Here is a 27,854-nt window from a genome sequence, read left to right as displayed (position 1 = left end):
TTACATTCTGTTTCTTTAGCCACCAAATCATCAGAGGTTGATGATGCTAGCTGCTTAAAATAAGAGTTTCAAAACAGACTGTTTAGTTAGTTATATATTTTTATTTTAAAAAGTGAACATTTTAATGCATTTTTTAAATAAATCTTTATTTCATAATGTATAATTATTTGTTTGAAAAACAAATATGATTTTATTGCAGGCGATGGATTTGCTTTTGAGGGGTCGAATATTAACTGCTCAAGAAGCCCATACTATAGGATTAATAAATCACGTTCTTGAAGCTAAACTTGTACCTGAAGAGCTGGTCTCAAAGGTTAAAGTGCTGGCCGAAAATTCACTTTCTGTAAGTTATACATTGAATACTTTTTTTAAAACATTTCCCTATTAAATTACATTTTGAAAATAATCAAGATATTCGTTTTAATAAAAATCTTGCTGTTTAGTATTATATGTTGTATGCTTAATCTTTTAATTGGTAGATAGGGAAAACACATAATGCTTCTGAGCAAACATGTCAAATAAAAGTAACCTTTAATTTGTTTAGTTTATATTTTTATAATAGCACACCATTCTTCTACCAAAATGGGGAGGATTATTTTCTGATGTCTGATGATACAAAAATTCAAATTCCATGATAATTAATTATTAATTGGGAATGTCTGAGACAAAGTAATAAAAGAAACTATTTTTAAACCTCTGAGCTGTCTGTGTTTTTTGATCTGTCATGAAGACCTTATTTAACCCTTTCAAGACGGGCGTCCCATATACGCATTCCCTAAGAATGTCTCTTACAGCCGGGCGTCCCATCCACACATCGCTAGACATTGCATTCAGAGGATGGGTCGTGCGTATACGCATTTTAAGCTGGAACGTTTTTCTGAAGGACACTAGATGGCATTCTATGTCTACTTTTGAAATGAACACAGTTTTAGGTTCCTGACCTTGAGTTTGATATAGTCTGTCTGACTTTGGTATTTTACTCATCAACTGTTGCGATGGTGGGGGGAGGAGGAAAAGCGTAAATAGAAGTGGGCTCTTTAAAATTGCATGCTAATATAAATATTCGCATGTCTGTTTTATATCCAATTCCTTTTTTATTCTATTCTATATGGTCTTTTAGGGTTAATATGTGGAGTTCTGTTACATTTTGCATTGCCTTCAGATGTATTTCCGTTTCTTCTCTTTTTATTTTGGAAAGCCTCACCTCCAGTCTATTATGGCAGGAAGGCGCATTTACTAACACAGATATGAGTGATGATTCTTTTTTTAAAGATTTAGAAAGTGATACTTTTTCTAAAGTGATACTTCTCCATGCTTTGAGATTTACCACACACAGGCTTCATTTTAAGTTTTGTTACTTCTTACTGTAAATAGTCTTTATTGTGTTGTTTTATTAATTTTAAACTTTATTGGTTAATTTTATCAATTATAACTTTAGAATAATTTGAATAGCGCTTCCGAAACTTATTTTAGAAGAAAGAAAGTTTTTAAGTATATTTCCATGTAAAATAAAGAAAAAAACACTATTAAATGCTAATTTTAACATATATAAGAGCTCAAGTAATAATCTAAAAGGATACCAAAAATTACGATGCTAGAAGTGAAACTTTTTTTTTTTTTTTTTTTCTGATTTTTTTTATAAAATTAGGCTTAGCGATCTGTCCTGTACAGTGACTGCCTTCGATTCCCTTCCGTCCCGCACGAACGTCTTAAACAAAGGTTCGCCATCGTGAAAAGGTTAAAGAGCCTTTATTAGCTAAATATGTACATTTACCTATTTTAGTCTCTATTTTCATAAACCAGGGTTCGTATGGTCCTTAAGAGTCCTTAAAAGTCCTTAGATTTTTTGGAATCGATTTTTGGTCCTTAAAAGTCCTTAATTTTGGCCAAAATCAACAGAAGGTCCTTAATTTTAATCATCTGAAATTTCCGTCTGTTTTTACGACTGTCATTTTGAGTGTGAATTAGCATTTTGAGGAATATTTTTGGCGATTCACTGCCTTATATATGGTAATCTTTTGAATGGGTTCATGAGTTATAATTTGTTTCTATTTCTAATATAAATGATGGGATACTCAAGTTTCTAAGCAAGAAATGAAACATAAGCATTTCGAAATTCATTTTTTCTAGTAAAAAGCTCTTAAACAACTTTTTGCTTTTGGGGATGTGAATTCATTTATTAAACGGTTCTAAATTTGGCGACTTTTCAACATTTTGGCGATTTTAAGATTAGTTTATATAGAAACTTTTTAATTCCAAAATCTGAGAATTTTTCGACAATTTTTTTTAAAACATCGTAACATTGATAAATTTTATTAAAATAATGGTAATATATTGAAATTATATTTAAAAAATAACATTAAAATAAAACATTTTTATTTTTCATTGTCATATTATAAAGTTTTATTTTGGCAACTTATACAATATTTTAAATCTGAAAAATAAAGAATGTATAATGCTATAAAGCATAATTTACGAAACAGCTCTTAGCAAAAGCAAAATTAGCTATGTAATTAATTAAAAATGTCTTGTTTTTAATTTTTTCATAGTAAGAGTTTTCCCCATGTAATTGTCTCAGAATATTCAAAATTTCTCAGAATGTGCATCAGTTTTCTCCATAAAATTAATTTTATACTTTCCTCCTACTTTTCTCCATATTTCTGGCTTTTTTTTTTTTTTTTTTTTTTTTTCCTGTTACAGAAATGGTATGGATAATTTTTCTTTAGGATTTTAGACATTGCAGCTTGGAAAGTTTAAAAGGATTTGAAGGCAAGATTTATAGACTCACAATTCTAGAAGATTCGGGAAATATGTGACAAAATGAAAAATGTCTCCATATTATCAACACATAGTGGATGTATTTTACAGAAAAATTTCTTAATTTTGGGAGAACATCTGGAAGAACAATAAAAACATAATATTTGAATGTATTACTTCTGATACTAGAATCTTAACATGTTTATCTTCTCTTTAGTTTCTCTACTTTTCACTAGACAGAAGCATGGAAAATATCAAAAATGCTTCTGATCTTATCACATAGGCAGGCATTATAGAAAGGAATTTTTTTATTAATAAAGAAATTGAAAACTTACAGTTTGAAAGATTCATCTAATATTTCTTAATGCATCATACACATAGCTTGCACTAGGCATTTTCCCACCTGATGCAATCTCTGTGGATCCTAAATTCTGCTGCATACTGCCTTTCTAAATTCTGCTTCCAATGCTTGCTCTAAATTCTAAAACTTCTGCCATTTCTAGATTTTGTTGTTCGGTGTGTCACTGAATTCTAGAAATTCTGCCACATCAGCTCTGTAACCATCCTTTACTATATATATTTCATATTGCTTCTGAATGTTCATATTACTAAAGAAATAAAATTAGCCGTTTTTTCTGTACATTCTAAATGCATTTAGTGTTTTTTAGAATAACGGAAATCCTTAATTAAATTCAAAAATTTTAAAATGAAAAGGAAACGTGTTGAAAAAAGGAACTGAGTACATAAAGGAAATTATTCTTCAAAGATATGTGCAGTTATTATTATGTAAATTACCCAATTGTTTATGATTTCAACCTTTACTATAATTTCCAATTTCTATTTCTACATATGATAGAGTTATTGAGCCAAATTAAATTACAATTAAATTGTATATTTTTGACCACTAGTCCACATTATTAGTTTGAATTTGACTGTTCTTGTTTAATTACGTCACCGTGAGCTGTAATTGATTTTGTTAGCTTCAAAACATACCTTTATGTTCTAAGTTCTTTTTAAATAAGAGGCTTATTTAAACCTTTGTCTGATATTGTGGTTAATTTCAGACATAGCGATAATATGCTTCACGTCTGTCGGGCGTTTTGGACTATTTAACTTTTACCAGATCAATTAAACCCTCATAGGTACATTATGGAGAGGTTGATAAGTTAGGAGATGAAGCATTCAGAAACTAGTGAGAGCATTGGTTTGCATATTGAGACAAATCTCTAATTGTTAGAAAAGATGCTTAAAAGAGAAGGAAATCAATATATACATTCAAATATGACCAACTATCATAAGTGTAAAATATTTAATGCTACTTGTTAAATTGCATAGTTTATTTTATTCTCAAACTTATTAACAATTATGTTAATTAATTCATGTTTAGTAATAATGCGTACTACTTAGGGATTTATTTTATTTTTAGGATGGTATTACAAAAGTGAAATTCAGGCATAGATAATATCTTCAATTGAATTTATTCAGTTCCCGTTTGCTCATAGGTCCTTAATTTTTTTCATTAATGGTCCTTAAAAGTACTTAATTTCCTTGTACAGAAATCTGTACGAACCCTGTAAACTTACAGTCATTAAAATGCATTTATATTATTAATGAAAGTAAAAAAGCAAAATATCTTAAATTATAAGCTAGTATATAACAAGTCACAAAAAAATCTCATGACCGGATAAAGTCGGTCATGGCACTTAGAGGGTTAAAAGAAGTATACATTGAATCTATGAAAATTATTTCAAGGTAACCATAAACTTCCCTGAAGTAAGATATCCTGAGCTTTGCTTCCTTCCTGTGCATAACTGGAACACAACACGCACACAGATAAACTTTTTCTGTTATTATTACAGATTTATAGGGTTAATATTGTATGCTGAGTGTTTGGGAAAAAAGTGATGTAAAGAATACTATGCATATCCAAAGTTAGTATGTTATTGTATTGTGGTTTATAGAGCTGGAAAAAGGACGTATAAAATAGTATTATTTAATGAAATCGGTGCAGAGCAGACTTGATTTCTTTACATTTGCATGCCCAAATTATGGAAATGATAGTACTAGGTCACACCAGTGTTGCTTTCAAATGCGTGAAATGAGACAGAGTTATCACCTCAACATTATGCAAGCTACAAATGGTGCTCAGCTAAAGGTATAAAACTTTTTGAATTCTTTCCAGCTGTGTAAGCCACAACATGATAAAAATGTTAATTCCAGATATGTGCTTATCTTTTTTCATTTGTTCTTTCTCATACACTTTGTATATTGATTAATGTGTTGATTTTAGGACTGAATTTTTTCAACAAACTCTGTTGAAACTCTAACATGATGTGTATTCAGAAACTAAGTACCGTTTTGAAAAAAAAAAAAATAGTAAAACAATTTTTTCGAATCCAATTTTATTTTTACATGAAAATGCATGTCTTAAACTATTTTTCAACATAGTTTCTGCCAATGATCAAACGCTTGTCATAGCAGGTGACCAGTTTTTGTATACCATCATCAAAGAAACTTCCCGCCAGTTTCGATAACCACGACTCCACAGCATTTTTCGTGTCATCATCAAATCCAAAGCGCTTGCCACCATGCTCGCGCTTCATGTGCAGGAACAAGTGATAGTCGCACGGTGCAAGTCCGGGCTGTACGGCGGGTGATCGAACTGCTCCCAATGAAACTGTCGAATTAACGATTGAGTGACACCAGCAGTATGGGGCCGAGCATTGTCATGGAGCAACACAATTCCTTTACTGAGCATTCCTCTTTGTTTGTTTTGAATGGCACACCTTAGTTTTGTTAAAGTCTCACAATATCATGCTGCATTAATGGTTTCACCTCTGGGAAGAAATTCAGTAAGCAAAATGCCTTTCCTATCCCAGAAGACAGTGCACATGATTTTTTGTGATGACATTGTCACTTTGAACTTTTGTTTTTTCGGAGAATGAGTGTGTCTCCACTCCATCAATTGTTGTTTCGATTCTGGTGTGAAATGACACACCCAAGTTTCATCACCTGTCACAATTTGGTTTAAAAAGTTTTCTCCCTCATCACTGTGCTGCATGAGAAATGTCAGGGAACTACCAAGTCGCTTTGTTTTGTGAACATCAGTGAGCATTTTTGGAACCCATCGGGAACACAGTTTGCGATAATTCAAGCGGTCAGACACAATTTCGAACAAAACAGTACGTGAAATTTGTGGAAATGCCTCTGAAAGAGTTGTCATTGTGAAGCGGCTGTTCTCATGAATTGCTTCATCAACTTTCCTTACCAAATTATCGGTGACAACAGAAGGCCGACCACTCCGAGCCTCGGCGTGGACATTTGTTCGACCTGCATTAAAAATTCTTACCCACTTTCTCACCATTCCATCACTTATCGCGTATTCACCGTAAACTTCTGTCACTTGACGATAAATTTCGGCCGGTTTAACATTCCTCGCGTTCAAAAATTTAATCACGGCACGAATCTCACAGTCAGCGGGAGAACTAATTGTCTTAAACATTTTGAATGTGCACAGCAAACTGAAAACACAACATAGAGCAACCAAAATGGCGACAATTGAAAGTCAGTGAACAAGAAAGACTAGTGCACATGTGTGGGACGCCTACCACAGCGCTGCGACGGCGCTAGAATGAAACGGTACTTAGTTTCCGAATACGCTACATATATAGCTTAGGTCTTTTTGAAGCAGGAAGCTTGAAAATATGCTCACCAAGATTCAAACTCTGGGTCTTACAACTGCTAGACAGATGTTCTACCACACCCATCACAGAAGTACATGGTATGAAAGGCGAAAATTCATTATACTCTCCATAATCTGAAAGTCTACTGGAAGGGAGAAGAATCAGTTGAAAAATATAGATGGTAATAAATTATCATCCTCCATATTGAAGTCAGGCACCATATGTAGAGTTTTTAGAATTTTGGGGAGTGAAATCCATTTACAGAAATTAATTTGAATTCAATTATTTATTCAGTTTTATACAACCAGTATCTGCCATTATGAATTTAATGACTAACTAGAAAGAAGGTTTTTATTTTTATTATTTATTTATAATGCAATGTATTACAAAAAGAAGTGTACATCCAAAAAAACTGTTTCTATTACTGGACGTGACTTGTCATTTTAAGAGAAGTTCAGAAAGTATGATGGCAATAGTCATTTGAAGCAGTCAGAATCTTTATGAATGTACCATATAATATGTAACACCAAAAGGAAAACATGTAAAACGTTAAATAGTTAATAAATGTTTTTTTTATATTTAGACTTGTTAGAAATTCAGCCCTGAAACTTGAGTTGAATGGGAGAAATATAACAAAATATCTGTATTTAAAGTAAATTCCATAATTTCATCTCTAATGAAACAAACTATTTTGTGAATATTGGTCTCTAGTTGAATATTCTACTGATCCATAAACTCTGTTTATACATTTCTGATTGTTGAAATTGCAGGCCTGCAAAAGAAGCATTCTGATTAGTAAGAAATTTATGCCACATGTTTCTTGGGTGTTGCTAATAAATAGCTAGAATTTCAGACCAATACAACCATGTCAAAGGCAGAAAAATCTCTATTTGGTGAAGCCATCTCAAGCAGAAGTATGAGTTTTTATGTGTCATGGCATCTATTTAGAGAAGTTTTGGATATGTTTGTATCGTAATGCTTGCCATAATTCTTTGATCTAAGTGTACAATTAATTTGTACTGATTCCTGGAAAGCAACATGCCAGTATCCAAGTGACCATATCCCATACATAGTTAGTCATTATTATCTGCCAAATTGGTTGTGTAGAAAAGAGGCAGTTTCTTCTCCTGCAAAGAAAGCTCGAATATTCTAGACAACATATATTGAATACAGTGAAATACAGAAAATCTGCCAACTCTTGAAGTCTGCGTTGCCTCTCAAAATATAAACATTTAGTTTCTGGAAACTGCAACATGGAGTACGAAATATCAAAGAAAAAATACTTACTGGATAATGATGTCATAATTATTGAATAATAATGAGTCATAAAGGAAATACCAAACTATTGACATCATGATAAGAGTTTTTTCCCCTCCAATCTACATCGAGGTAAAAATGCAGACGATTCACTCAACTCTTCTTTCAAGTTCACGATTCACATTGTTGTACTTTCTTAGCTTTGTTATTTCACAAGATTGTTTAGTGCTGCTGTTTTTATTATTATCCGGATATTTAAAAATATTTTCAATTTCAGCGCTTTTTAATATAATGACACATAAGAAACGCACTCATGATTTTACTGCTTGCAACGTCGGAAAACGTAAACACATTGCATTGACGGTAATGCAAAAAGTGGAAATTCTGCAAAAGATGAAGTAGGTGCTACTCCTCGGTTTATAGCAGAATCGTATGGAATTGTGACACGAACTGTGTATGATATAAAGAAAAGCTGTTAAAATTTTACAGCAACAGTGATTCTAACGCTGGAATCCAAAACAGAAATCTTTACATGAGGCGAAATTGGCAAACCTCAATGCTGTCCTGTACGAGTAGTTCCAGCAGCGACGGAGTGATGGGGTACCAATTTCAGGATTGCTTTTGAGAAAAAAGGGGAAGCATATTCATGCTGATTTAAAAATAGAGGAGCCTAATGTAGATGAATAATATAATATAATCAATTTATATATGTAAAAATAATTTAATGCATATAATAAATTGTTGTAATAATGTATACAATAATTTAATTGAATGTATCTAATACACCTTATTTATTTTGCACTTTTAGTCTGAATATTATGATTTATCTTTTCTGTCCTGAAATCTGCAAAATCTTAAAATCCTCATAACCTCTGGATGCAAGCTTTGCAGATTTCTGGACTTCTACTGTATTATCTTGTAAGAATAGTGCCAAAAAATATGTTGGTGGAAGGATATGACTTTTCCTTCTGTCAGTAGTACAATTTTGGCACTATTTTCTTACAGACTTTTATGACTTCTCTGACACAGTGATTGTTGAAAATCCATGTAATTTGCAATAGCAAGGATAGCCTAGGAACAACTTATGCTTTTGTCTAACTGTCGTACCTGTAGTTTGTCCACTATGATGCTCTAAAATGTTTGATAGAAGCTAGTACTCGCATACTGTATGATTGTTAATAAGTCTATTACTGTTTGTGTTAAAAGTGGGACATATGAAAATGTATGGCCCAATATGCAATATATTATCTGTACTGAGATAGCCTGAAACAGTAGTCAAGGGATCATGCCTCAAAGGAAAGCTTATTCTCATAATCACATCAAACACTGTTAAATTATGGAAACAAAGTGCACTCTCATTAGTTTGTATCATAATTTTGTGGAAAGGCAGCAATGTCTCATAAAATCTTCCTTCACACAGTCCACTAATTTGTTCTCTTTGGAACTCAAGTTTGTTAACATGGTCCCATTTGACATCAACAAGGCTTATTAATTCATGTAGGTCAGTTTTTAGCTTCCTGCTTATGATATACTACTTGCCGGCTTCTTCTTCAGCCTTTGCTTAGGTACCTTACACAACCATTCAAAGGATACTGTGAATTCAAGGATGCATGTTCACTTAGCATTTATAATAATTTGTATGTAATGCTTTGCATCATTTTTTACAGTTTCATTCTGTTCTAATTTTTTCATACTTTGTGCAGGTTTCATATATGTGAATGTACTCAACAGTTTGTAACGAATTAAAGAGGATAACATTAAAACAAAATTTGAAATTAGATAGTGTTTTTCTGACCATCTTTAATTCACTTAGGTATTTTTTTTAATTGCATCTCCTCTTCATTAAAGAAGCAGTAAATGAGAGAAAGCATTATTACTTTACATAAATTTGTCAAATTTGAATGTTATTGTGCTTGTGTGTCACATTCTTAAAATTCTTTAAAAAGTACTTTCTTGTCATCAAGGAATCCTACAGGCACAGTATTATTTTACACATGGTACAAAATTACATGTCGGTTTTCCCCCAGTGTGTTTGATAATTCTGTATACAGTCAAAAGTCTTTAATCCGGACTCGTCGGGACTTCGGGGATTCCGGATTATAGATCATCAGCTTAAATCTGGTAAAATGGCATGCAGAAATTATAAAATTAAAAATATGAAACCGTAATTTATGAAATAAAGAGCAATTATGATCTAAAGGGTATAAAAATTTACAAAAAAAAAAAGCTTAATATTTATTTGTTTACTTTATTAAACATTTCTTTTAACACACGCATGCGTAAAGCATACATTACGAATATTCGAAATTAGAAAATTGCAACCAGAAAACTATTTGATGTGTACTCGTGATATTTATAATGATGAGGAATTTGATTTAAATCATATCAAAGATGGAATACATCAAGATGAAATACTGCATTTAGTAAGGAATTATAAGCTGAATAAAATAAAAACATGTGCCCTGAAGATAAGGATAGTGCTGACAGATCAACTTCCAGTTCATTGCGCGCCGCGACGTTTCCCCTCCTCCCCCACAGAGCAGCATGAAATCAATAAACAGATTTCGGAATGGTTAGAAAAACAAGGGATATGCCTTTATCCATTTTTTGCAGCAATTCCACTTTTTGTTTGATGGACATCGAAACATACTTTCGCTTTGTAGATCCTTTACATATTAGTAAATATATATCGGAAATTCTATTTGACATAATCGAAAGTTCAAGCTTACTTTTATAAAATTGCTCTAACAGTCTGCAAAAAATAATAAGCCAGATCCAATTCGAAGATTAAGGAACAACGCAATCTGCAACATTAACTGAAATAGATAATTAAATAATTTTACCTTAGCTTATATCGTCCGTTATACATGCACAAACACATTTGCGCATGCGTGAATGCATTATGCTTTGACGCATGCGCAGAAAGTTTGTAGCTTTGAGGTCCGGATTAAGGACTTTTGACTGTATATAACTGAATTTGAAAATGCGAATTTATCACTTAACTAGTCACACAGCCAAGGCGGCTATAATCCGAAAATTCAAAGTTTCCAAAAAGACATGACAAAGTAGTCATTTCTGTATAATTTTAAAATGTTCCTGCCACTTTGTACCTAGGTTCTTCTTTGTTCACTATATTTTTTCCCTTTGAATAGCCAGACACTTGTTCAAAAGCATTTCATAAGAATGGTTTAATCCACTGGTATTTTACTTGTTTCATAACAAATAATGTTGTCTTGGGTGTGCCACAGAGATAAGATCAATTTCATATCCACAAGGAGGAGGAGAAGAAAACATGTATATAACAACAAGGCCTTTCATGGGAATCAAATCCTTAACTTTTGTTTCAGCCTAGCAGTTAGCCTCCGCTAACCACTGTACCATCTAGGGAAATTTTTCCAATAGTAGTTTAGGCACATTTTAAGTTGTACATATTTGTTTTTAAATATTAAGATGTAATCTTGAACATTTATATATGTGGTGTAATTGCATGGAGATTAAGGCTTTTAAACCAAAGAAATTAAAAATCTTGGTGCATCTAGAGGTCTTAGAATAAATTTAAACATCATTAATTGTACAAAGCTGCCAGCAACTGCAGTGCATTCCTTTTACCCTCAGACCTCGTTTTTTCTAATTACTTGATACGCTGGACTTTAAAAAAGAGTTGATTGTTATTGGCTGTGCAGTGAGTCTTTCCATGGACAAAGTTATCAAGCTGATGCATGTATAGAAATCTGTTGTGTTCTTGATCTCAGTGTGCAAATATTGACAAAATAGCTGTAAACGGAAGCAGTTTTATTCAAAAGCCTAAATTGGAATGCAAATTAAAAACGTTTGTCGAATTTTACTTAGCTAAAATGAAACATTGTAAATCTGCAATTGTTGCAAAATTTCCTGAAATTATGAAGCTACCTGCATCAGGGAAGGGTATTTGATTGGGACACTATTCATGGCCAAATGTAAGATGAATCCTTGAAGCAACAAACAACATATTTAAGTAAAGACAAAAATGAAAATGGGCTCTGGGTCAAGTAAACATGTGATATACTTTGATATGTCATGTTTCACCGTCTTTTCGATTTCTAATTATATGTATTCTTCACAGAAAAAAAGGGGGGACTGTTCTATATCTCCCATTCTATTGGACTGATTGACAAAATTCAGCTTGCGTTTTTCATGTCTCGAAAGCACGACTTAGGATATGTATTAGATTTATATGTATCATTGTTCTAATTTAAGTATTTTGACACAAAATCGGACTTTTTCTGAAATAACATACCTTTTTTTTTTTTTTTTTTTTTTTCCAAATTTTGATTCTACAACTCAAATTATGCCTAGATATTAAATTTTGTAAAATTTGGTGTGAAATTTACGGAGAAATTCAAAAATTTATGTTGGCGGAATTTTTTCAGTTTGAGTTAAGTATAATTCACTTGGCAAACTTCTTAATATATGGCAACCAATTTTCCTTTTCCTTCCATTATGCCGGAGGGGAAAAAAAGGCACTTCATTCCTACCTTTTTACATTGTGCATGAGCGGAAAAAAAGGTCATACCATTTCTACTTCCAAATAAATTTAGCAAAGTGTCTAAACCACATTTCATGTTTTATCGCTTTTAACAAATATGCCAAATTTTGAAACGCGCCAATATATAAATTCACGTATATCTTCTGAAATTTTGAATAAAAAACTCATTTTTCCCAGGTACGCTTAGATATTTTAAAATTTTATAGATTATAATTCAAAATTTTTTGAAAAATTCATAAAAATTATTTAAACATATAAATTTTAAAAATAAATCATAAAGAATGGGTGAATTTTATTTGGAATGAACCTAAATTTCGAAATGTGAAAGGAAGAATCATATAAGTTAAATAGAAAAAGAGAGATTAATAAATATATACTAAACTCAATTAACATTGAGGAGCTAATTTTTTAAAAACTACTCGTGCGATTTTTACAAAACTTGGTAGTTTGGCTTAATTTGAGTCGTAGAATCGAAATATGGAAAAAGAATTGGTATGTTATTTCAAAAAAAGTCTGATTTTTTGTCAAAATATCCATGTTAGAACAATACTATATATATTTCTAATATATATCCTAAGCTGCACTTTCGAGACATGGAAAACACAATTTGAATTTTGTCACTCGGCCCAGTAGAACGAGAGATACAGACTTGTGCCCCCCTTTTATTTTCGCAGTGTACATCTAGAGATTAGCAGGTGAAGCCCTTGTTAAACCCGCTATTGCTCATGACGGATTTTCCTGTATGATTTGGAGTTCCATGTAATGGAATTGGCAAGGATTACTAATTATCTTTAAAGGCTAAATAATTCCTTAAAGTACATTTGATTCAAATTGAGATTGATCCAGAAAGATAATTAGTTTGTTTTATTTCAGGGGTTCTAAACTTGGGAGAGGGGATTTCATGGTTTTGTAAAGAGAATACAGTCAACCCAGGGGGGGCCCAAGAGCTATGCGCAGTGCAGGGAGAAAGTTATGCCACATACGCATGACATCATGTGGGTGACAGCGTTAGTTCTTGGCGTTTATTTACTTTCGTTGCATCAACAGTTTGATTTGATTTGTGTTGTTAATTTGCTATTATACCTAAGCAGAAGTGGCAAATTGTGCTATAGCGTTGTGTCAGAATTATACACGTTAATACGTTTTTTGTCGGAAAACACTTTTTACAATCAGATAAAATAACTATTTTTTTAATGAATTTATGTAGTTTTCATACATAACTGTGATGTAATTTTACATTTATTTTTCATTTTACTGCTATTTTACATTTAAATTGAAAAATTTCTCATTTTAAATCATTTTTTATCATAATCTTCATTTTGTGTATGAGACTTACATCGTAGTGAGATATTTAAACTCAGTGTCATGTTTACCAATACTGAGTACCTAAATGATTAGTTAATAAATTTGCGTATCCAACTTCATTCACATGTTTTGGTTACTTTCTTTACATCCCAAACGTAACTCTATGTATTGAAGCAGCGTCTGGGTTAAGCTTTGCGAACTAAGTAAACTGATACATGCCTCACCGTGAGGAAAGGACAATTTCTCGACCACACTATGCTGCAAACATCGAATGAGTGAGTGACATATTTCCTTCAGTGTTATTTAACTGATGCATACAGGTATGTGTGATGTAATTTAATTGATATAACTTACACATGCTTGAACCTAAAGGAAAACAAATCTGTGTATAATGCTAGAATACAAATAGCGAAAGAGAAAGTAAGATATTCTGCTCAGTGTTATTTAACTGCTGCATATGTTTTAATTTTGATTCAATATAACTTGTTTTTAATTATAAGAGAAAGAAAAATAATTCAATATTGAACACATATTTCGAGTATAACAAAAGTATTTTAAGAAACAATCTAATAAAAATACATTAGTGATTAAAAATATTGAATTTGTGTACAGACTGAATTGAAATTAAGATGTGGTGGTGTATTTAATTATGGCAAAGCACACTAGGGCTATCTGCGTAATAGGTGTGATGCCTTCGTGGAGGACTTTCTCAGGGAAACTGGCTCGTATACACGTTACGCATGAGGAAAACCATGAAAACACCCATGCAGCCAGCCCGTTCGCGGGATTCGAACCGAACTACCCAGTGTTCAGCGACTTTACCGCTCGGCCGCTGGTGGGCCGAAACTAAGATGTAAGGCAAGTTTATTATTATTATTATTGTGCTTATATGTGTAAGAAAATGTATTTTAATTGTTCCATTTTTAATGTATGAAAGGAAGAATAGGATACCAATATCGAAGATTATTTACTATAGCAAATAATCACGTCAGGATAAATGTTATATAGAAATCTTGGGAGTGTAAGGGATTATAAGAGTACTTTTAGATTATACTGAAAATATACGCACTTCTGCTAAAATCTGAAGTGAATCAGTATGAAGTGACTTTTCACTTTAAAAAGAATGTGATAAGTATACTATTTAAAAGTATAATGACGGATATTAAGAAATTTGTAGAATTTTATGGTATTTAAATATGAATTTGTTAAGTCAAATCTTTTTATATATATTTTTGCTTGAGATATGTAATTTAAACTGAAAATCACGATCATATATTTCTCATGGAAAGTGCATGAGCAATGAAAATAAATAGAATAATACTTTTAGATTATGTTTTTACCATGGTCTTAGCAGTTATGCCATCATGTGTTCTGTTCAACAAGATTTATTTAGTGCAAACAATACTACGAAAAATATTGAAAAATACCTTGTTTTACAATATTTATTTCCCTTAATTAACTTAAATATCGTTTTTCATTTTCTAATGCTTTCCTTTACGAAAAGAATTTAATGTTTACAATTATTTTCAGCATTCGTACGAATTCTGTGCATAAAATAAACATTTTCTTTAACAAAATACTTAATCGGAAAGTATATACCCGGTATTTTCAGGTATATCTACCACATATAAAATGATCATTTTGCTTTAGTTTACATTTTTTCCATTACAAAAATCATGTAGCAGACGCGTCGGCCGATGCGTCTTGTCTCCCGGGTGACGTCACTACCAGCAACCAATGGCACGCTTTTTCCGTTTCTGGCCTAACCTTAGTATATTAAAGAACCTTGCAGTCAACCTTTTATGTAGCTGTTAAGTATTTAGTTTTAGTTTATAAATATAAAAAACTATTTTTAGTCATGTTTTGATTTTTATCAAAATTTTCATATTTTTGTTGTTTATAAAACACATGAAGAATGATCGAAGCTAAATGTATTTATGTATTTTTTTAGTTTTGAATGAAGTGGGAGAATGATAAAAGGCATGCATGAGGCAAAATAGGTTAAGAACCACTACTTTATCCAATTCTGAATATTCCAAACTAATTCAGAAATAGAGTAATTGACCTATGGTATCTGGTGGGATTCCCTATGTTAACTCCATCTCATGTCATAGCATCTCCATATGATTATGCACCTTTTCCATGACAGTAAGAGTCAGTGCATCCAGCCTTTGTTCAGGAATCATGTAAATGAAGTAAAGCACCACCCTGAGTATTTTATCAAAAAATTTGGACGTTACTGAATGTATGTGCATATTCTTAAGAACAAGTTGAAGAGTATATTCTTGCTGTTCAAGGAATCACAAGCATAAGTTACTTTATAAATGGTACAAGATTGCCATTAATTTGTATGTGATTCATGTATCTATTTCTTGATGTATTTTGGCATGAAAAAAGAGTATGTACCCTATTGATAAATAAAATATAATCTTTATAGGTTTTAAAATTATTTTGTCATTTTTTAAATGTGCAATATATTGATAACACGTAGTGTTAATTTTGTAGCTTGATAGCTATAAAAAGTTGTTTTAAGTATTAATTTGTATTTACATGAAAATACCTTCTTTCAGCATTATAATTTTCTAACATAACATAATTGCTATAAAAATTCGTTGCTAACATTGAGTAATTTATAGTTAGTAAATATTTTTGAGATGTTATGGTCTTTAATTTTTATTGTATAGGCCTTGGAGACAACGAAAGCTTTGGTGAAAATGCGTCTTCATCTTGAATTAAGTCAAGTTCTTGAAACAGAAGTACAGATGCTTCCTCGTATGTGGCTGTCTGCTGCTTGTCAGGATGCTCTGCAAAATGCATTACGTACTGGAATTCTGGCCGAATGATAATCGTTCTTCCCACTTTTTTGCTGTATGTGTACCTTAATGTGAATACAAATCAGTAAAACTATTTTAAATTACCAATTTTCTATAATTTTTATACTTTTCCTCTGAAATCTATTCAAGAAACTTGAATATTGTGACAGTTTCAAAAAATTACTGTCTAGAATTAAATTTGCATTTTTAAAATCTAGAAGAGGATGAACTTTTAAAATAAAATTACGCTTTATATAGAGCATTGTATAAAGTTTAATCACATAAATGAAATATATTTTCCTATTTATTAAATGAAGAAATGTTATGAATATTCCAAGAATGATTATGCTGATGCAGTTTTTGTTTCAGTTATGCAGGCTTTCTGGGGATTGGTTTGACTTCTGTAGAAATTCACTTTCTATGTATAATAACCTAAATTTAGGAACATAAATATATTTCTTAAACTCATTTGAGTATTTTTTTTTCCTTCTATATTAATGCTAATTTTGAATTCAGAAGTTTTCTGTGCTGTTACCTCAGTAATTATTGGGAAAGGAGAATATTACATGCAACATTCATTTATAATCATAAGAAGACCATTTGTATTGTATATATTTTTGATAAAAAGTTAATCATTGTACATTGTGTTTTTGTAAATGCCTGATTAAAAGAAATGGTAGACTACTAAACAGATAATGTTCTGTTCATACACATTTGTTTTTATTTACATCATTTCTTTGTACATATGGTTCATTTTTTTCATAATCTTAATTCAGTTAAATTTATGATCTTTCAAAAAAACCGACCTCTATATGCGTGGTTTTTATGTATATCATCTAATCATTTATATTTGCCTGTGTAAGACGTCATTGGCTGAAGTTAAGGTATATATCTAAGAAATATTGTATGTAACAATATATTTTAAAAAGTAACTAATTCATTATATTTATCTATAACATATATGTAAAGTAAAAGGATGTCTGTGAAGATAGTTTTATTATTTTGACGATTTGACAATGATCACATGTGAGTATCTAACGTCCATTATGTAGGCAAGATTTTCTTATATGTATTCGTAATATTGTCACAAATAACTTTACTTGAATAATTTAATTTTGGACTAGCTTTAATAAAGAAAGAATGGTTGCAATAATAGGTAAAATTTTAATAACAGTATAAAAAATACTTTTGTAGTTGCATTATTTGTGAATAGCTTTTTCTTCAAATACATACAAGAGCTGACTGAGAAGTTTTAGGGCTGCTTCTGTTTATTTTTTTTAATATTAGACCTGGCAATCCAGAATATTAGTACATTGATGAGTTTGAATCTGCAACTAGATTTTGTGGCCTTTGAATGTCTAGTCACAGCAAGTTAAAATAGCTTGTAAATTTTGTGAAAATGTAGAAGAGCTGTGAATAAATTTTGTGTTGAATTAGAAGAGATTGCTAACAGAACACTTGAAATGCTTCACTTTGCATATGGTGCTGAAATATTCAGCCATGGTTGAGTATTTCAAGGCAGTAATACACAGGTAATTGACAAAGCACATTCTGTCAGATTATCCTCGTAGGTAATATATGTCAACCCAATGGGCCAACAGTTATAACTATTTATAGAAGTAACAGGGTATCTCTGAAGTCTTGATCCAATCTCAAAATGCTGTATTCACTTAAGAGGGAGAAAATATAAATCTGTGTTATAAAATGAAAGATAATTCTGGTTGCATTAAATTTTTACCAAAGTGTTCAATATAACCTTTCTTGGCACATAGCAGATGTGATAAATACATGGTTAAATATGGTAATAATAAACAATGAGCATTTTCAATGCAGCATTTATTGAAGAAAAACATGACCTCATGGTTTGAACAAGTAATAGAATACTTCTGTCATATGTTGTGAAGCTTAGAAAACAGAATCATAGAATTATATTTAGAACTTGTAATGCAGACTTGCATTACTGATCTAGTTTGGTAGAAGTACATGTTCAGCTGATGAGAATGTCAAACTACTGCTGCTCACAAAAACGATTGCTACTCACAAAAAAAATAATGTGAATCGATCCCCAAAATTCTCTACATTTTTTTATAGTTAGAGGATTGTGTGGATCCTATGTGTTTGATGACTGATTTTGCTTTTGTTGTTTCTTAACATGTTTTATTTATCACAGAATCATGCTTTCAAAAAAGATCTTTCATATTATTTTAGATATTTATGACAGTAAAAAAAAATTATGTTATTCAAATTATTTCAGGTGCTTGACTTCACATTTCACATTATGTCAAACTTCTTGCTTTCCTTTTTGATTTTAACTTGCTGAACCCCTAGATAAGTTGCATGGAATACCATTAAAGACCATTGTCCTAAACTTAATAATATGTGATTTCTGATCTTTCTAAGCACTGAAAAGGCAATTATATGAAAAGAGGATCTCTTCAGATGAGGAGGTGAAATACACCATGCCTACAGTGCTGAAGATTTATTTCATGTTTTTGAATTGTTCATAAAACACAGTGAAAAGTGTAACTGGACAAGGAGGTCTTAAATTAAAAAAGAAGGAAAGTAAAAAACTAGAATTCCCATAGATTTTTCTAATTTTGAATAATAGGAACAGTCTGAAAACTTTTCAGTCAGCCTGCATATAGTAAGCAGTTTCATATTAAATGTAGTGCACACTTTTAAGTACTGTATATTACCACATCTGAAAATTTGTTCTGCTGAAGGCTATGCCATTTCTTTTGTTCTCCTTTTGAAATATACTTCTGGATATTTATTTGAGAATAATGACTGTTATTTTCATCGTGTTTGGAAATTCCATAAATCCAATTATCAAATGGTTTTTAAAGAGGAAGATAGATAAATATGCTAATTATTTAAAGAATAATCATTAATTTTATAATTTTTGTTTTGGATTAATTCCTTTATTGTTCTGAGATCATTTTAAGTTAAAAAAAATAGCAGATTAAATTATTAACATTTTTACATAAATATAAATTAAATATTGTATACTATCTCCCAGAGTTTTTTATTATTATTATTATTATTATTATTATTAAACTAGGTAGTCTGATAAACAGCTGTATTTCTCTATTAGAGCTTCCATTATGGGGGAAAGTTTTATTCCGAGCGTGCAATGTGCCTTGTTATCTTCATGTGTAATAAATATTCATAATGTGAATTAAATTACCTGCAAGCAGCAGTTTCAGATGTATACTGAGCTCTTTTTTAAATAATCATGTAAATTTCATTGTGCAGGACTGTAAATAAAATAAAATGTTGTATCAAATAAAAAGCAAATTGAAATATTAAGTTCATCACCGTTTATTTAATTTTTAAGTTTTATTAGAATACAGATTAATAACATAAATTTGCCATGTATGCAAATTATTGTTTATTGTATTAAAAGATAAGGAGGAGGGAGCTAGTTCAGCATTTAACTTGATTACTGTGCTCTAAAATTGTATATGTTTAAAAACAAATTTTAAATGTCTGAGGAATGATAATTAAAATTTGATGTATGAATTCTGTTTTACTTTATCATCCTGTGAAAACATTGAATGCATAAATTAAATGGCTCAGTCTCAAAAATAAATATAGATGAAAATTCTATGTGTTGCACTGTTGAATTACGTGGATGAGACTTATTTAAAGATAAGCTGAGCAGAAAGTAAATATACTTCTTAAAAGAAAATAGTGTTATTTAAATATAGGTTTTGGGTGCTTCAGTGATCAGATCTATACATTATTTGAGAAGGTCAAACTTCACTGTTTCCTTGTATGACAACATGCATTTTATATGCACAAACCTCAGTTTGTCCCAAATCACATATCACTTAAAAAGAATATTGAGGTAACAGTAGTAGATTGCCATTGTAAGAGATGGTCCATTAGACAGCAGGAGCGAAGTGGACTAATTCCAGATTCATACATTAGTGACCTTAGATGTGACAAGCATAAGCTGTACACCCTGGGGAAAATGAATGCTGTGTGGGCTCAATTCTGGTGACCGCTTGTACACTCTTAAATATCATACATAGTGAATGGATTAAGTTTGCTTGATGATCAGCCAGTATTTTCACTACAATGCAACTCCAACTGTCCTGAAGGGATGCTGAAGTTAATTTTCACCTTGTGGTATAACATGTAGTTTGTATGTTGCATCCATAGTTCTCCAGGCCTACCAGCAGCCAAGCGTTAAAGTCGCTGAACACTGGTAGTTCGAATCCCGCAAACGGGCTGGATGCATGGGCGTTTTTGTGGTTTTCCCTATGTATAACATGTATACGAGTCAGTTTCCCTTAAAAAGTCCTCCATGAAGGCATCCCTCCCTTAGGCAGATAGCCCTAGTGTGCTTTGCCATAATTAAATAAACCAAAACCATAGTTCTCCAAGGCAGCATGTAGTCATCATCTTCAGTAAGAGATTCTGAGCGCCACCTGAGATAACCACTGACCTGACTTTGTTGTAAAAGTCTTACAGTGTTAATAGCCATCCTGGCAGAAGAGATTATTTCTTCCGTATAAAAATATAAATATAAATGTTACATGGACGTACAAGGCCTGTGTATAAGCATAGATATGTTAATTACAAACTTTGTCTTGTACAAGTTACATATGATAGTTACATAAAATCATGACAGTTATGTGCACATTTAAACAATATCTGAATTCATATTTGCAATACTTTTACTGAGATAATCAAAGTAAACTTGTAATTCATTTACACATTGACTGGATTTTCAATGTCATTTTTAACTGCTTTACAATTTTATTTTTATCAAGTACATACAAAATTGATAGTAATATGCTTACATTACAATAGTTTTTGCTCTTACAATCCTGTTACTATTCTACGGGTGAGCTATTTTTCTAGTGTTGATTTTCAGTTGTTATAGTATTTTGATTTGCTATTAAAATTATGCTGCGAAGATACAATTCTCAAGGGAGGAAGAGACTCTCTTAGTACCTTGCTGAGCATAGCCTCATCACCTCCTCTATCTTAGTTTTCGTCTGCTTGTTGCCAAGGGTATTTTCCGCCCATTGCGGCTAGTATTCACTGCTTGGCATTTTTAAATGCAGTTTACCGGTTTGTAGGCAGTTGAAGAGGTAGTGATCTGCATCACCTATCGCACTACATGTGTACAATTCTGGGGCCCACCAGCGGCCGAGCAGTAACGTCGCTGAACACTGGTAATTCGGTCCGAGGTTCGAATCCCACAAACGGGCTGGCTGCATGGGTGTTTTCGTGGTTTTGCCCATGAGTAACGTATATACGAGCCAGTTCCCTTAAAAAGTCCTCCACAAAGGCATCCCTCCCTTAAGACAGATAGCCCTCGAGTGCTTTGCCATAATCTAATAAACCAAACCAATCATACAATTCTGATGCTCGTTTGCCAAATCTCTTAAGATAATGTGGGAAGGGACCATGGCCAGTGTAGAATTGAGTGTTTGCTTTGCTGTATGTATTAATTGAGCATGTGGAAAGAACTTGAAGGTTCTCCTCCCTGTGCTTTCCTATCAATAGGACTGCAGCACACTTACTGCATTTTTAAGTCTACTGAAGTAATTGGCGTCAGATTTTGTAAGCATGTCCGCCGCTTCGTTGCTAGTAATACCTACATGAGCTGGAACCCAGATCAAGATAGGTCTGTCATCTTGTGAGATAATTTGAAGAATTTTCTGAATATCTTGCACCAAATGACCCCGTCTTATGCCCTCGGATGGACTCCAAACTTGAAGCTGAGTCGCTATATATATTGACCTTTATTTCTAATTGATATTTTGCCAACTTGATGGCTGCTTTTAATGCAAGAAGCTTTGCTTTAAAGATGGTATTTTTGTCTGCCAGTCATCTTTCCCAAATTTTAACCACTTCTCCTTCTTGGAGTACACAGTAGGTGCAGCTTATGCCCTTCTTCGTCTTTGAGCCATCTGTATATATAGCTAATGCTTTCTCATTTGGTGGAGTGTATTGTGTATGATAAATCTGTATCTGCAGGGTGTCCAAGCATGATTGGCTTGCGCTTCTCATGGTCTGTGTGGTAGAATGTCTTTTGCCACAGAGAGACATTATTTTCCAGGCGCAATGTCCTCACTAATAATGATTCTCTCTCCACTAGAAGGTCCAATGGAGGGATACCCGCCAGCACTTGCAATGCTGCAGTTGGGGATGTTCTGTAACCTTTGCATATTATCAAAAGTTGCATTCTTTGGACGGTGAGAAGCTGCCTCCTCATATGGGCGGTAAGCTTCCTTCCCCATATGGCAGCCTCATATAATATGATCTTTTCTGAGATTGTTCTGTACCAGCTTTTGAGCATAGTGATTGGAGTGTCCCAATTAGTGCCCTTTTGTTCTAACCATGGAATTGCTAAGCTGATTTATTTTCTGCTTAAGCTCTTTAATGTGAGGTACCCAGGAAAGCCTATTGTTAATTATAATACCTAGGTATTTAAGGTCAGTGACCTCTTTTATAGAAACTCCATTTAGCTTGATGTTGGGTTCCTATTTCGTGCTCCATGCCTACATATAAACAGTTGTTTAGTTTTATCTGCTGAGATATTTAATTTGTGCTGATTTTCTCAGCTTGCAAAAGTATTGACCACGTTTTGTGTCTTTAACCTAATGCCCGTGCTACCAGAAATGACCAATAAAAAGTTGTCTGCATACGCCTGGATACCTACTCGTTGCTGTTGGTCATAGAGCGCAAAGGCTGTGTTCCCTACAAGATCTCAAAGTGTATGTCCCAAGTAGGAATCCTGGGGACAGCCTCTTTCCAACTTGACTTTGAATACATCATTGTCCGTTGTAACCTGTATCCAACGATCCTGCAAGTAGCTGTGTATAAGTTTCAGGATTTCCTTGGGCATATGATGGTGTCTAGGCATTCGACTACATCTGGCCACCTTAATGAGTCGAATGCCCCTTTGATGTCTGACGTTATAACCAGTGTCTCCAAATTGTCTTTGTTCTGCTTTATAGTTTTTTTAAGGCATTGTCTGTGAACTTTCCTGCACAGAAGCCATATTGTTTTTCGTTTATAGATTTGTTCCTGTACATGTGGAAATTAAGGTGTTGTAGAGTTACTTTTTCTAAAATCTTGCTGTTTGACGGCAGTAAGCTTATAGACCTATGAGATGCCTGGTCTGACGGGTCTTTGCCCTGCTTGTGAAAGAGTGCAATTTCAGCTAGTTTCATGCTTCTAGGTAAGTGTCGAGTCACCAGCAGACTCTGCATAGTTTTAGAAAGAACCCTGGGAATTCTTTGTGAATTTCTTTAACAATGGTATTATCTATGCCATCCAGACCTGGTGCTTTTTTGTCTGCTGAGGCTCTAATGATATTATGAACTTTGTGGTCTGTAAGAATAATATCTCTGTTGCTGCTTTTCCAGCTTTTCCTATTAAACTTCTGCCTTATTTCTGTGTGAGTTACTAAATCAAATTCCATCTTGTCTTTAACAAAGATTGTTTCTAGGATAGTGTTTAGAGCTTCTGTTTTCTTTTTTGCATCTTGTTTTACTTTATCGGTAAGTTGTAGGGGTTGAAAAACCTTATTGGTGGCTGTTTTCTGTAATGTACCATAGGTTGCTTGCACATTACTGCAATGCTTATGCCATGACTCTTGTTTTGCTGCTTTGATTTGTTTTTTTGTGTTGAGCTAGTTCCTTTCTGTAACGTACTAACTTTAATATTTTCTGTTCTTCATCATTCTCCGCTTGCACCTGTCTTCTCAGGGCTCTTATGTTACTTCTTCTTTCCTTGAGGTGGTTGCTCCACCACAATGTAAATGTTTTCCACTTAATACTTTAAAGTTTGTAGGAAGCTCTTGCTGCCTGAGTTAATTTAGTTATGATGAAGTCATATGTAGTATCCAGCTCCTCCCGGGAGTCGCAGTTATCCAGTCGTAAGTATCGTGCCCTCCGTAGGAGGTCTTGAAACGTCTTTTTGTTAGGTATGTGAGTCTACTATTGATCTCATATTGAATTATATGATGGTCACTCAGAGAGGGTATGTCCATTATCTCCCAGTTGTTTATGTACGCAGACACTAATGATGAGACAAATGTGACATCTGGCCAGCCTTTTGCTCTTCCATTGTCGAATGTTGGTGGAGAGTCTTCTTTATTTATTACTGTCAGTCCGTGAGCTATCGCATATTCTAATAATTTCTGTGCAATTTTCTGTTTTTGCTCCCCATAAGGGGCTGGTGGCATTAAAGTCACCAGCTACTATGGTATTCTGTAATGTTCATAGTAAGGCTGGATTTAATTCCTGTAGCAGGCATTCAATTTGCATGCTTGAGGGGAAGTAAACGCAAGTGATTGTTATTTCCATGTTTTGGAGGATTTAATCAAGATTGTTATTGTGTAATCTGTCATATCCAGAAGCAATGGACTTAGAAGGTCGTTATACAAAATGGCTGCCATTCCCGTACTGGAGGCAAAGGATTTACTTTTTGAAGGTTGGCCAAGAAGTTTGCCCTCCCTCATATAAGATTCTTGTAAGAGTGCCAGGTCTGCTGCACTGGAGGACATCACCTCCATGAAATTGCGTGTGGCTGCTCTTGCCCTTTGGAGATTGCTCTGTAAAATTTTGATCTTGAACCGATCTCTGCTGTAAACTTTCTCTGTTATTAAGAGGACTCCCTGGCTGAGCTCATTCTCGCCAATTCTTGTCTGTAACGTGGACATTTCGATGCGCTTGCTGGATGTTGTGTGTCGAATGTGCTACCTGTCTTCTTGTTTGCGAGGCTGCAGTTGACACAGTTGATGGTAATTGAGTCGCACTTTTCTTTCAGTAAGAGATGCTGCTGTTGAGAAGCTGTGGGAAAGCAAGCTGATGTTGGAGTCATACAGATTTATTTAAAAAAAGAGAGAATGAGCTTTCTTCACTTCTACATGTCCACCTGATATAAGAAAATATGTAGTCAGAATAATTTGTTACATGAAATCCTCAAAAAAAGAAACAAATGACCAAATTTTTAAATCTGTCTTTGGAAACCATTAATGCTTTATAGTCTAGGAGTGAATGGCTACATGTGTTTATGGATGGCTCTGTGTTCGCTGACAGTATTCATTCAGGTACTGGCGTCTTTTGTAAGCTTTTTTTCATTTTATAATCCTGTTGGAAGGAATAGAATTGCTTTTGATGCTGATCATGGCCGTACATATAGCCTTATCCCAACTCCAATGGCAACTTGAACATTTTCAAAAGTTGATATACTTTCTGATTCTAAAGCTGCTTTTCTAGCCATTTCTTCTTTCGAATCACCAATGTCTGTTGATGTTTTAAAATGTCAGCAGTTTCTAAACAACCTAGTTCAGAAGGGCAAAAAAATTGTCATGCAATGGATATCATCACACTGTAGCTTTCATGGAAATGATAACACAGATTTTTTGGCAAAGGGGTCAATATTCCCAAATAACTGATAAACACGTATCTTTTTATGCTGCCAAAAGAGTAATCAAAAATTATTACAAAGAAGCTTTTTGGAAAGACATTACTAAAAGGAACAGGCATAAAGTATGAATTAACAGGATTTTTGACACTTGTTTATGGCCCAGAAAGAAATCTGTTGTTGTTTTCTTTCATCTTGTATTTTACCATGATTGCCTTCAAAAACATCTGCATCGAATAAACATTCAATTTGTAAATTGTGCAACCTTCGTGAAGAAATGGATGCCTCACATCTGAGTCGTTACCCTGCACTTAATGCTCGATCACTCTGGGAGAGATATTAGGAGATGAGACACAAAATAGATTTATAGATTATACTGTGAACTCTTAGTTTTGCTGTTTTCTGTCATCTTTGCTTGTTCTGTTTATAGTTGTATTTGTAAAGTGCCATTAGAAACACATAAAAAAATATTAGTACAATTATGAAAGTGGGCATGACAAGAACAGAGCAAGGCTAAAAATGACATAATTATCAATGCAAAATGATTGGGTCTTTCTGTCTGTAATATTTCTGTATATATTATGTATATAAGCATATTATGTATATAACTTTGACATCAACTAGAAAAACCCACCAAAAAATTGAATTCAGACTGGCTAGCTTCAGAAGAAGCCACAGACATTGCATCTGGAAGTAATGCTATACTTGTGCCATTCATTAAGAGATCATCTGGATTCAAAGAACAAGCTGCAGCACATAAGCTGATGATCATTAAACTGAGTGCTTATTATAGTGGTGTTAAACACATCACCTTGGGTCTTTAGAACAAAAAATTTTATCTCAGATGAAAATATGACTTTTTGAGAATGAAATTGTTTGTATGATGCACATCATTCCCATTCTAAATGTATGAAAATACTTGTGCAGTTCAGCAGTCTCATGTCCATTCTTATCTTCATCTACATTCTTTGTATAATCAAATTGAAATTAATAAAAATAAGCTTATTAAACTTATCGTACTTTTCAATGAAATAAGATTTGGAAATGGCTAATAATGTCGATGTAAAGTTAAGGACTGGTGCCAGAGCATTACATATTCCTAGGTGTATAGTTCAGAGAGATGGTAATGCAAATAATAAATATCTACTCTACTTCAACCTCTTTCCCCCAATATAATTTGTCAGTAATTTCTGCTCTGAGAATGAGATTTACTAATAATTAACTCAGTAAAACAATGACTATGGAAACAAATAATGGTATTAACATAACATTATGTTGTGACCAAAATGAATTCTACTGTATTCTTTTATATATTCCTGTGTCTAAAATTATCTTACATGGATGAAATCAGAGATTTCTCAGAAACTGTGAAATATAATTTTAGGAGTTTTTGTGGAATCATACATAACACATAAATACAAAAGGAAAAATTTAAGAGCACTGCATATAATCACTGATATCAAACCCTGTATTGCAGAAACTCACTTTACACAAAGCACTTGATTCACCGTCAGATAGCATAATGCCTTGCTTAGTATAGCAGAAACTGTTTGATCACTTTGAATTGGATAATGTTAATTAGGTTTATCTTTCACACATTCTCTGCAAAAATGGATTACATTGAATATTTCATAAAATGACATTATTTTTGGATATATAAAGAAAATTTATATATGACTGTATGTGAAAGTATGCAATGTTTTACTAGATCCATGGAAAATGTTTTCGTAATATGTTAGAAAAAATTCTGGAAGGTATAGAATTACACTTATTTTGTTACGAACTGAAAATTTGTAAAGTTATTAGATATTCAGCTGTTGAAGATCAGAATTTTTGTTTTTAAATTTTTTTATTATTATTATTTTCCTGGGGGTGCATCATTGGCCAAGTAGATTAGACAACTGAATATAAGTGAATGGGCTAAGTTATATTTTTAGTAAATTAGTCGTATCCCTTGTGAGAGTAGCACGTCGCTTGCGAGTGCTCGTTCCACCAGATCTGGTTCTTCGATTTCATCATCCTGTCCTAGGCCTAATTGCCGCGCTTGCGTGGCCACGTGCTCAGAGATTTCGAGTTTTGACTGTCGTACATGTAAGACGTACATCTGCTCACTCCTGA

General features: G+C 32.9%; 1 protein-coding gene across 5 annotated transcripts in view; it reads left to right on the top strand.

Moving 5' to 3' along the window:
* LOC118197865 (uncharacterized) overlaps positions 1-19,862 on the top strand; it is an 85,161-nt gene extending 65,299 nt beyond the window's left edge. For 4 of the 5 annotated variants that reach the window (XM_035369422.2, XM_035369419.2, XM_035369421.2 and 1 more), the window contains 2 exons: positions 200-343; positions 16,212-19,862. In XM_035369422.2, coding sequence (XP_035225313.2) covers positions 200-343; positions 16,212-16,370 — 303 coding nt within the window. In that variant the 3' untranslated portion in view covers positions 16,371-19,862. Of the gene's footprint in view, positions 1-199; positions 344-15,478; positions 16,114-16,211 lie in introns of those variants that run through there. The other variant, XM_035369423.2, reaches the window with a different exon arrangement.
* The last annotated feature ends 7,992 nt before the right edge of the window (positions 19,863-27,854 follow it).

This window comes from Stegodyphus dumicola, chromosome 2 (assembly GCF_044657685.1).
Source record: "Stegodyphus dumicola isolate Sdum_Otavi_A_Nest chromosome 2, ASM4465768v1".
Classification (NCBI taxonomy): domain Eukaryota; kingdom Metazoa; phylum Arthropoda; class Arachnida; order Araneae; family Eresidae; genus Stegodyphus; species Stegodyphus dumicola.
The sequence above is the reverse complement of the archived record's forward strand: the minus strand, read 5'-3'. Positions and strand labels throughout refer to the sequence as shown.